Source organism: Dipodomys spectabilis, unplaced genomic scaffold, assembly GCF_019054845.1.
Source record: "Dipodomys spectabilis isolate Male_0828 unplaced genomic scaffold, ASM1905484v1 ptg000127l, whole genome shotgun sequence".
In the NCBI taxonomy this organism is placed as follows: Eukaryota; Metazoa; Chordata; class Mammalia; order Rodentia; family Heteromyidae; genus Dipodomys; species Dipodomys spectabilis.
This window is the reverse complement of record NW_024870804.1, coordinates 3,837,866-3,850,042: the sequence shown is the minus strand read 5'-3', so window position 1 is coordinate 3,850,042 and position 12,177 is coordinate 3,837,866. Positions and strand designations below refer to the sequence as shown.

The 12,177-nt window shown below is 45.4% G+C and overlaps 1 protein-coding gene across 2 annotated transcripts in view; it reads right to left on the bottom strand.

Moving 5' to 3' along the window:
• Prkcb (protein kinase C beta) overlaps nucleotides 1–12,177 on the bottom strand; it is a 296,600-nt gene that overhangs the window by 47,936 nt on the left and 236,487 nt on the right. For both annotated transcript variants that reach the window (XM_042689783.1, XM_042689785.1), the window contains exon 10: nucleotides 9,324–9,497. In XM_042689783.1, the coding sequence (XP_042545717.1) occupies nucleotides 9,324–9,497 (174 nt within the window). The remainder of the gene's footprint in view (nucleotides 1–9,323; nucleotides 9,498–12,177) is intronic.

Sequence of the window (12,177 nt, the reverse complement as noted above, 5' to 3'; positions counted from 1 at the left end):
TTTAGAAAGAATATTTTTTCTTAGAAATGTACTGTTGTAAATTGAACACAACTACTTAAAATGTTTTATAATACTTCATACCCAAACTTGATACACGTTGTCTCTTAAAAAAAATAAATAAGTGGGGCCTAGTAAAAGTGGCTCACGCCTGTAAACCTAGCTACTTGGGAGGCTGAGATCTGAGGAGCATGGTTTGAAGCCCAGGCAGGAAAATCCTTGAGATACTTATCTCCAATTAACTGCCCAAAAGCTCAAAGTGGAGCTGTGGCTCACATGGTAGAATGCTAACCTTGGGGACACAGGAACAGCACCCAGGCCCTGAGTTCAAGCCCTAACATGGGGGAAAGAAATTAAAAAGTATTTATTCAGTAACAATTTGAGGTCCAGCTTTTGGCTCTCTCCCACTTGCTACATTTTTCTAAGGAAGTCTTGTCACAACTGAGAACTTCAGCTCTCATCCCTCAGGGCTGATGAATCCTGATTTATATTTCTACCCCCACCCCCCCGTCCTCCTCTCTCTCCTGAGCCCCAGTCAGCTCCAGCTGGCTCCAGGATGTTTCTATGTGGGTGTTTCACTGTCATCTCCAATTAAAAGCTCAGAAAGGCAAACTCCCATCTTTCTCTTCAAACTAGCCAGACCTTCAAGGGTCTTTCCCAAATGATTTTTGTGATTCCTCATTGCACCCATCCCCAGGTCCTCTATGCTGCATTTTAATTCCTCTTCTCCTTTATCTCGCAAATTCAATCAATAAGTTAATAAAATGAAATGACTGTCTGGTGCCACATCCTGCACAAGAGCCAGACAGAATTTTCCAAGTGAGGAAGATGAGGACAGTTCGATTTAAAATGCCAATGGGGAGGCCCTGGATGGGATGAGGGCTTCGAAGAGACAATCCACTGAGAGTGGAAGGTAACAACACGGCAAATGTTTGACAGGCACAGAGACACCTGCCACTTTTAATAAAATACTATAGACAAAGCAAATCAACCATGGTTGTAGCACACTTGAAGGTAAGCTGCAGGAAGAATCTGTCTAACAATCTTCAAAGCTAGTCAGGGAATGTGCTCTATCTATACATGGTTCCCTTTATTGTACAAAGCCATGTGCTTCTGTTCCAAGAAGCCACGAAGTGTCATGATACACCCTTGGGTTATTATCAACTGGTCCTGGGTTCAAATCTCAGGCATCAGACTCTTGCCTTTCTAAAGAGGGCAGGATCATCAGAGCTTCTTTTCCATGTGGGATGCTCCTAAGCTTTAGCAGGTGAGGTGTGTCAAGTCTGTGCAAATTCACAGCACGTCACCAAACTCCATGCGTGGTCAAGGACATGTGCCCGCACAACTTTCCTTTCTTGTATATTTTATAGTCTTAGGGTTGCTGGCAGAATCAAATAATTGATGCCCCTCTACCTTTTTGTTTCCACTTTCAAAGCCTTGCACGTCCTAGTAGAGACCAAAATCCTTAAGGGTAACAACTACCTCTTTTCCTTAGATCTCCCCACATTTTGGGTTCTTGAGTAAATACACTCGGCCACCATGGAAAAAGCAGAGATAACCAAGCTGTGTCTATTGCTACCTGCCCTAGCTCCATATGCATGTCTGGTTCCTTCCCTTGCCTTGCCACAGGCTTCCTCTCCTTGGAAGAACAGAAAGCCATATTTGTTCCTACATCCACTTTCAACCCAGTTGGTTTGCCTGGACTCAAGATGGCACTACCACCTCACATGCGCACCAGTGATTCCTTCCCGGTAGACATATCCCCTTTCAGAGGCTTTCGATTGACTTCCTTGCGGTTGATCAGCAGCTGATTGGGCCAGGCATGAGCACATGACCCCAACTAAAGCAAACAATCTCTTTTCTATGACTATGAGCTAGAGCTCAGGGTTTTGATGGATGAACAAACTACAAGGGGGGACAAAATGGAGGGGGCCATGATTATGAGCCACAAGGAATCAAGAAAGGAGAAAGACGACTGTACGTCTACTTCAGATTACTTTGAAGTTACAAATTCTAGTCCCTCAAGAGGTCCAAGTACACCTTTGCCTTGTTTGTTTGTTTCTTTCTTTCTTTTTTTGTTGGTCATGGGGCCTGAACGCTGGGCCTGGGCACTGTCCCTCAGCTCTTCAGCTCAAGGCTAGTGCTCTACCACTTGAGCCACAGTGCCACTTCCAGCTTTTTCTGCTTATGTGGTGCTGAGGAATTGAACCCAGGGCCTCATGCATGCAAGGCAAGAGCTCTACCACTGAGCCACCTTCCTAGCCCTGCCTTGTTTCTTTCACATAAAAGAAAATTAGGGTGGGGGTGGGTGGGACTTGAGCTAGTTTGATGAGACAGGAGCATTCTATTTCCTACAACCCAATCATCTCTAACCAAGACATGTGCCAGAGCTTTTGACAGCAAGGCCAAAGTCTGATGTCCGACCACATTCTTGGACATGACTGCTAACCCAGAACTGACCTGAAGTCACCAGAGACCTGCCCCCCTGCCAGGGGACACACCGAGGGCTCAATAGCCATGCTGTCAGAATGGTGCCCACACTGCAAGCAGAAGTGACCCTCAGTCCCCTTACCCATCCTCCCCTGCATGCCAGCTTGGTCTTTCTCCCATCATGCCTTGCAGCTGAGTTATTGCTGGGCCACGGCAGCAAATTTTGGGGAGGAAGTAACTTCTGTCCTCCAGTGACTCATAAAATCTAATTCTATTTAAAAAAAAAAGAAGAAGAAGAAAAGAGGTGCATATGTTCAATTGAAAAGAAAACAGTTAAAATAGATGTTTTGCTGAAGAAACTTAACTGCCTGTGCCCACTGGCAGTTGGGAAATTGCAATGGATGTGCCGGGCAGATAATTGTCCCTAAGTAAAATGGCAAGAAGATTGGAGGAAATAGAAGTCTTGCCTGCCGATGCAGCCAGGTGCTCCCCCCGGCCAAATCGAATTGTGGAGGTAACTTGCGTTTTATGTGTATTATCGTTTACCTGCAGTAGCTTTTAATCCTTCCTTATTATGCTTAAAGATGATAAAGCCAATATTCAGAATGGGCTAGTGACTTTCACCTCATAACCAGTAATCATATGCTTAGCTTTGGCTGCTTCAGGACAATTTGCCCAAGTCCTGAAGACCAACCAGTTCACCTAATGAATACTTTTCTAAAAATTCAACTCCTCGCTGAAAGCTTTTGCATCTATTTGAGTATTCACTTTGCCATCTTGTGGCACATTAAAATCATTTTTAAACTGCATTACTGTAGATCTTTCTGAAGGAATAATTTTAAAGGGAAGACTCTCCCTAAATCAAATCAATAATTTGAGTGCTCCATACCCTCTTCCGATGCATAAACATGTGCATATTCAATTTAACATACTTGGAATAATAAGCTAGAATTTATTCTCTACATTTTCTGTTAATATTGTGCCATGCCTATTTTGGTGTTTTGGGTTGTTTTTTTTCTTTGTTTTTTTTTGTTTTTTGCTAAAAGTTTTAAAAACCCACCTAAGGATGTTTCTGATGCTTTCCTAAACAACTTACTTTTTTTTAAAAAAAAAAATTGCATCATTTTAAGAATTATTTTTTAAAAAAACATACTGCTGGATGTCTCTTTTCACCCATCACTTTTGAACACCCTGAGTATTAAACAAGCAAAAACATTCTATGCAGGGTCTTTAGTCTTCAAAATTCTAAGTCTCCAGAAAAAAAAATGTTTAAAAAGTATCAAATTGGAAGCATGTTATACAAGATGTGTCATTCTTTTAGAGATCGCTGAATCCTGAAGGAATTCGGGGTCATGAAATACAACATGACAATCCGTTCAGGCTAACCTAGCCTTGCTGCCTCTCACATGGGAGGGCAGCCTGCCGCCCTGGGCGTTCACACACACTCTGCTGGCCCTTTGCGTTGCTTTGCCCCCAGACAGCCTCCCTGGCTCTGGTCTCTGCTCAAATGTCATCTTAATCAAAAATAGCATCTCCCTGCCTCTCTCTCTCTCTCTCTCTCTCTCTCTCTCTCTCCCTGGCTTTCTCTCTGTGTCTCTTTGTCTCTCTCTCTCTCCATTTTTTCCCCTTTAGGATTGCTATTATCATTAAGCTGTCTCCCCCACTGGAATATAAATTCCACAGGAACAGGGACTTCATCTCTCTTTTGTTCAGTGATGCGACCCTAATGGGAATGGAGCTGAGACCTGACATATTTAGTTCAACAGATAAATATGTGTTCAAATAGTCAATAGGCCACTGGCACCCTGTAAATACCAACAAAGATGTAATGACTTTTAGAGATTCTGGCACCACTGCCGTGCCCCCTCCCCATCACACCCAAGAGGATGGTAGTGAGGGGGAATCAAGGGACCAGGTAATGGAAGGGATGGAGTGAGTCAGAGGACCATCTCCATGGGCCTACAGGAAGAGAGTGTGGCTCTCCTGTTCCCCCCCAAGCCAACATCACCATGGCTTGCCTCTATAGGTAGAGTTTCCTAACCATTAATATTCATCTCACTTGGAGAAAATCTTACCTGCCTCTTAGGATGATGTTTTCACCAAATAAAGAACAGCCAAAGAGCCATTAGGAAACGTGGGTACGAGTTCTGGGGCTCCCATCTGCCATGCATGTAACCTAATCCATGTCACCTTTTGGAGGGTCAGCAGAAATGTGGACCACAACCCCCTTGCCTGTGAGGATTACATGTGATTGGGAAAACCAGCAATGACCCTATGGAGTTAAGGCACAGGGAAGACCACAAGGGCTTTCAGATTTAGGATTCTGGATTCTTGCAGAACAAATCCCAGCTCCATGATTGACCATCTGTGTGTTATCACATACGTCACTTAACCTCTTTGAATGTCAGCATTTTTCTCTATAAAACTGGGGTTCACCACACTACCTCTCCCCCAGAAATGTGGAGAGGAGAATGAGGTAAGAGAGAGCTTTTCCTTGTTTGTGATGTTGTCAATGTCAAGTTCTTCTTGGTATGGCTTAGCCTGGTGTATTTACAGAAGAGTAGACTCTGAGTTCAATGGGTCAGTTCCTGGGGGCTATCAGGGAGAACTCTACCCTGTACCCTTGATCTGCAATCCTCTCACTTTCCAAGGAGGATGATAGATAATCATTTCCACCATAAGATCTTTGTGTACTTGGATGTGAAGACATATGGCGGAAACTCGACTGGAAAGTCATTAGCTCTGAGATGGGAAAACCAAGGGTTGGAGACACAGTGAGCAGCTTGTGACTATCTGGGCAGACAAGGAGTGAGCAAGTCTGATGTAGAGCTCAGGCCTCCAGGGAAGACACGATGGAGACAAGCTAATGACTGGGGACTCTACCCCATAGGTGTGAGGTGAAGTGGCAGGGAGAAAACCCATACTCACAAGACATCCTGGCGTAGTGGTTAAGTGCAAGGCCCTTACAGCCAGACTACCTGGGTTCAAATCCCAGCCCTGACTTGTTCAAAGTACATGCCTTGTCATGCAGCTGGAAATTGTTGCCCCTGCACCTCCAATAGAGTAGATATTATTATAAACCTTTGATAGAGGAAGTCAAATGATACAAAATTAAAATACATGTGTTTAGCCAAAAAAAGAAAGTGAGAGGGGAGGGAAGCATTTGAATTAGGTCAGGAACACACATGCTGAGTACAGTTGAGATGGCCTGGGTATCTGGTCTTCCCTCAGTCGGTCTCATTCAGGCTTTCTGCTTGAAGCATCCCCTTCCTACCTCCCAAACAATCCAGCCCCTGTTGATAGGTTAAGTATTGCTCTAGCCATATGGAAGCAACCTGACCCATTCCTGGTTTTGTGGATCAAGACACTGCTTGAGTCTCCAAGCATTGTATGTTCACCTCCAGGCAGGACCCAACTCTGCAATACCACTCTCTTTGCTACGTATTCTCTCCTCCCTGGGCTATGATCATTCCTTGTGTGAAACTCAGAGCTCTGCACAATTTCCATATAAGCCCAACTTCTCCTCTCTACTACCAGAAAGCATACTAAAAGACAGGGGACTGAAGTGGTTGGTTCCATATGAAAATAATAAACTCAAATCCACTCCTTAGTCTTACCAATTACCAGTGAAGATGCTATCCTTGACTGGATGTCAGAAATAAAAATCAGTGGTGGTTGGGCTGGGAAGGTGGCCCAGTGGTAGAGTGCTTGCCTTGCATGCATGAGGCCCTGATTTCTATTCCTTAGTACCACATAAGCAGAAAAAGCTGGAAGTGGCACTGTGGCTCAAGAGCTGGAGTGCTAGCCTTGAGCTGAAGAGCTGAGGGACAGTGCCCAAGCCCAGAGTTCAGGCCCCACGACCAACCACGCCCCCCCAAAAAATCAGTGGTGGTCAGTTTTCAGATAAGGCATTTGATCTTGAGTGGAAAAGAGTGACACAGTTTTGTGCCTTAGAAAACCCATAGACAAACAGGGCTAATTAGAGACTGACTAGCAAGGGGAAGAATGGACTGTAAAAAAATGAGAAAATGGGTAGAAACTGTGTATGTGCTAGAAAGCACATACCCAGAAAGGCCTTCTCCCCACCCCTACAAAACAACAAACAAGGAAAGAGGGTAGAGACAGCCCAAAGCTCACTTCTTGACTTCAACCAACCTCAAGAAGGGTGCATGTGTTGGAATTACGCAATAGAAAGCAATGTAACTTCGGTGACATCTGGGAAGGAATGTAAGCCCCACAATTCTCAGGCCAGTGAGGGGTTAGAGGAGGGACCCCATGTGCTAGACACAAATGGTTTGTTGTAAAAGTGGAAAGGGCGTCTGCCATCAGACACTGGGTCTTGCAATACAATCATGAAAGTCTTGCTTTTGCTGCATTCCTGGCCTCGAGTGTGAACAAGTTCAGTGTGGGTCTCACAATGAACCTGGGTCACAAATGACTGATCTTTTCCAGTGGCAACACAGTCGCCTGAAACTAAGAACTGCTTGTTCAAGATTTCACAGACAAATCTTTGCAAAGGAGGTCTGCCTGTAGTTCATTTACCAGGAAGACCATCCTTCATCAAGTCATGCCCAAGAGTCAGTTTGGGTACCACCCATGGCAAAGGAAGTAGCTAGACCTACAGATTTAAACCCTAGAGGTTTAAGTCCTGCCTGTTACCACCTGAATATGTAATATAAATGATGATTTACTTACTATTCTCTTTTATATTAACTTTTTCTTATAAACAATTCCTTTAAAGAGGCTGAAATTTGAGAATTGTGGTTCAAAGTCAGCCCAGGGCAAGAAAGTCCATGAGACTCTTTGTCCAATTAACCACTAAAAAAATGTTAGAAGTGGAACTGTGGCTCAAGTGGTAGAGCACCAACACTGAGCAAAAAGGCTAAGAGACAGAGCCCAAGCCCTGATTTCAAGCCTTAGTACTAATGTGCACATATGCACATGCACGTGCGCACATACACACATTTTAAGAGAAAATGGTAGTCCCTCTTAGTGCACAAAAATGAATCTCAAAAACTGCTTAATAAATTTAAAAAACCAAGCATTTATTTTACCCTTTCTGTGAACCTGACCATCATGGAATGATGAAATTACTTTGTGTGTGTGTGTGTGTGTGTGTGTGTGTGTGTGTGTGTGTGTGTGTGTGTGTGTGTGTGTGTGCACGCACGTGCACTGGTACTAGGGCTTGAACTAAGGACCTTGCAGTGTCCCTGAGCTTTTGTGCTCAAGGGTAGTGCTCTACCACTTGAGCCACAATGGCACTTCTGACTTTTTGGTGAAGGTAAGGGTCTTGAGGGCTTTCCCATTGTGGGCTGGCTTTGAACTATAATCCTCAAATCTCAGCCTCCTGAGTAGCTAGGATTACAGATGTGTGCCACTGGAATCTGGCAGAAACTACAAACACATTTTTCGCAACACATCCCAAATTGTGATGGAAAGGGAAATGATACAGAGTTAGGCTAACATCCTTTTACAATCCCCAATGAATCAATGAGTCTAAGTACTGAGAGAGACCAGAAGATGATATGTGGCTGGAAATGAAAGAACTCGCTCCCTCCACAGGGGTAGAAAACATCCAACCACAGCCCACAAGCCTGTGAAAGCATTTGTTACAAGACACCTAAGGCTTCTCATTGGCTGTCCGCCGAGGCTTGCTGCCTGTGTTGATCATTTTGTATGTCCTGTAATAATGTTCTAACTATTCAAGTTGCCTTCGGCAGAAAAAAAAGAAAAAGTTCCCTCCCCCAGGGGTCTTGCAAGTAGGATTAAAGCTGAGTCTGACGAAGCATCTAGATCCTAGTTTCCAATTTTCAGAAAATAGGGCAGGGGAATGTGCTGAGATGCGGTAGGACTATCTAGTAAGCAAACCCCAGACCGAGAAAAACATTACAGATCAAACAGCCCAGGATTTCCAGTAGATGAAAGAAGATACAAGAAAGGGGTGGGAGAGCTGGGGAAGGGGAGGAGGGTGGCTGTATCACTAAAGACTGAAAATTAGATGCAACACAGTAGCATCCTATCTCACAAAGAGGTGGTCTTTGAAATCATCAGGAAAGTTGGAAAAAGAGCGAACCCAAATTAATCTCAAGGATTCTCTCAGAGCATCATCACAAGGCCCTTATGACCTCAGAAGCCACAGCTGCAAGAATTAACTTGGTACCTCTTCATAGTGGGTCTGTGGCCTCTTCTTCCTCCACTGTGGAGGCTGAGATCAGATGAGCAGAGAGGAAGGGATCCCTCTTGCTATTGAAGGCAGAACTGAAATCACAGCAAGAACAGCATACAAATGTTCCCTTCTCAATCTGACAGTCATGGCTCTGAGCTCACTTGTCCCAATGAGTGGACATTGCAGGGTTGGGCAATCATACAACCCCTTCTTTGAGGAGACCCCTTGCAAATCAGAGCCTGGGCACTGTCCCTGAGTTTTTGTGATCAAGACTAGTGCTCTACCATTTGAGCCACAGATCCACTTCCAGCTTTTTGGGTGACTAATTGGAACTAAGCGTCTCATAGACTTTCTTGCCTAGGCTGGCTTTGAACCGTTATCCTCCGATCTCAGCCTACTGAGGAGCTAGGATAACAGGCGTGAGCCACTGGCATCCAGCTAGTCTGTGGATCTTTGTACTGAGTTCCTGCCTCAAAGTCATGGTCTGCTGTCAGAACACAGTTCCACCCTGATGGTTATGAAATCAATTGCCTGAGTTCCTTAATCTGAGTTGGCTCAGCATCTGATTCAGGAATTCTTGGTTGACTTTTCTGGACCTAGCACCATTTTTTTTTCTATAATGTCAAGGGCTCAGGTAGCTCATTGGACAGGGGACTGCTGAGCCATAACTTCCAGCCAAAGCTTGGGTACAGCCCCAGATGTACCCTTCCAGGGCCACTGGATAAGTTACCATAGTCTGGAAGCAGGAGTGGAGCTGGGTCAGGAAGGGCGGCTTGCCGGGCAGGGCCAGCACGCGCTTCTCCACCATCGTGCATTCCACGTCGTCATCTTGGATCACCACATCCTTCTTCAGGATCTTCACTGCGTACAGCTCATCCGTGCCCTTCCTCTCAGAGAGCATCACCTGGGGAAGACAGAAGATGCATCAGGGAAGTGACGTGCTGGGGCCAGCTGCAGACAGCTGTTCACGGTCCCAGCCACTCCCAGTGTGGCCCTCTGCTAACTGGGAGACAAGGGGACCGTGCTGACCCCAATCAATCCAGAGGGTACAAGGAGAGCAGAGAGGACCCAGCACTGACCCCTTCCTGATTCGCATCAGTGCCTCGCTCACGTGGTTAGAATAAAATAGCCCTGTTTAATCCACTGGCATAATCTAAGAGCCCACAATAGTACTTGCACATAGTAGATGTCCAATAAACACTTATGGAACCAGCGAATGCCTGTCAGAAGTGAGTATTTATTCTGTGATGAAGTGTTCTCAAACAGCCTGCTAAGCACAGGTGACATAAGCAGGCTTGAATGCTGGAGAAGGAGAAAGTCTTTGGGCAATTCATGGTAGGGTGGTTGTGAGACATAGTCTAATGGAGTTCTCTGTTGTCTTGGGGCTTCTGAGGACACTGATCATGGTCAGGACCAATGGCTGGTGAACATATTATTTTTCTTGGTTTTGAGTATCCAGGGGGAGCAGTGATTTAGGTACTATCCTAAAAAAAGGTTCTGGAAAGCTCAAGGAAGAACCACATTACAGAAATCCAATCTGATCTGGGAGCTCCTGGGAAGGCTTCCTGGAAGAATAAATTTAACAGATTGATATAGTTACTCTATACACTGTGTTCTCTTCTTTGTATGTATTAATCATCACCAAATTCTTAAGCACCTACCAATGTAACCACGCAATTACTGGTTTACATTGGCTATTTTCATTTACTTTGCATTATAGTCTAGGAAGTAGGTAGACTGTGAACCTCCATTGTGCAGGAAACTGAGGCACAGAAAGGTTAAGTAATCTGCATACACCACAATTCCATAAAGCCAGAACCAAGATTTGAACTCAGGTCTGTCTGACCAAAGTTCCTGCCTTCTAAAAACAACTTCAGGTGAGCTCCAGAAGAGAGCTCAAGGTGGTTAAAGAAAGGAAGTGCACACACCTGACTCGGGTGTAGGACCAGAGGATGCACCAGAGACCCAAGACAAAGAGAGAAACACACACAGGAAAAGAACCTAGACACAGGGGACAGGCAGCTCAGCACAGCTTGCTCAGCTGGTCTGACTGGACTTAGACACAGAAGCTCGGTGCCTCCTACATGAATGCACTGAAGCTTCCAGGCTGAGCTCACAGACTCCTTGTCTGAGCTCCTGACACAGTAAGCAGTGATCCAGGGCAGGGCAGCTGCTGGGATTTAGGGCATTGTAGGAAAAGGTTTCAGGCATATATTTCCACAGCAACAATGAAGTTCCTCAGCCCCACAATGAAGTCTAAAAGCTGCCCTCCTGCTCGATCTGACCTGCTGGGCTTTGAGTCAGATCTCAAAACCCATCTACTACTTTTGGTGGTGAGGAGGGGCCCACCGGGGTAGATAGCCCCAACTCTTCTGTCTTGTCTCCCTGGTGCCCACTGGTTTTCCTCCCTCAGCCGCTCATCAAGACAGATCCCAAGACCGCAGCAAGCAACTGTTCTAAGATGTAGAATCAGGAGATAGAAGACTCTCCTGGGAGAACCAGGCTAGTTAAGGTGAGGTAGGGAACAAGCAAGTGCTCTTCCCATGGTGCACTGGAGTGGAGGGATTACAGTGGAAGAACATCAGAAGCAGGTAGAAGGATCCCAGAAGCAGGTGGGAGGATCCTGGAAGCAGGTAGGAGGGACTTGACACTGACACACAGCCAATCCTGGATGCCTGTGGCTCCCCCTCCTCTTCCAAGAGCAAGGGAGCCATGCTGGAGTCTATGAATGACATCTTAGCCCCCTGCTTAAGACCACAGGGCAGAGACCAGGATAAACAGCCGCTATCCGCTTTTAGTTAGAAAGACACTGAGACTCTTCAGAGATGATCTTTCCTGAGCCAAGAATTATTTCTAAAAGCTGTAGACCAGATCATACAACCTGCATGCCTGAAATCCTCCATGGTTCCCCAAGGCTTGGCATTTCATGATCTTTTCTTCTGACTATTCCATTCCCGTGGTTTGCAATGTCCTTCTACACCCTAACACTGCCTAGAAAAGATGAAGGTCACTTCTCATGACCTCCAAGAATTCTCCAGCCCTGATGACTCCCTTCAGACAAGGCAACCGCCACCTCCCAGGCACCAGTTCTGCCAGCACTCACCTCTTCTACTTGTGTGTGTGTGTGTGTGTGTGTGTGTGTGTGTGTGTGTGTGTGTGTGTGTGTGTGTGTGTGTGTGTATGTATGTGTGTGTATACTAGGGCTTGGATTCAAGGCCAAGGCCATCTCCCTTGGCTTTTTTTTAAACTTAAGGCTGGCACTCTACCACTTGGGCCACAGCTCTACTCCTGGCTTTTTGCTGATTAATTAGAAACAAGAGTCTCTTGAATTTTTTTGTTCCAGGCTAGCTTTGAAACTTGATCCTCAGATCTCAGTCTACTGAGTAACTAAGATTACAGGCATAAGCCACCAGGCCTGACTCCTTTTCTCTCTCTATTTTTTCCTGCTTAGCCCTTTCAAATTCTGGTCATGTGCCTAGCACTTGAAGATTACACAGGAGAGAAAAAGAGGTGGGGGGAAATAGCCCTACACAACATTAGCAAAGAAAATGGTTGCATTCTAAACTATCCCTTTAAGTGGAAAC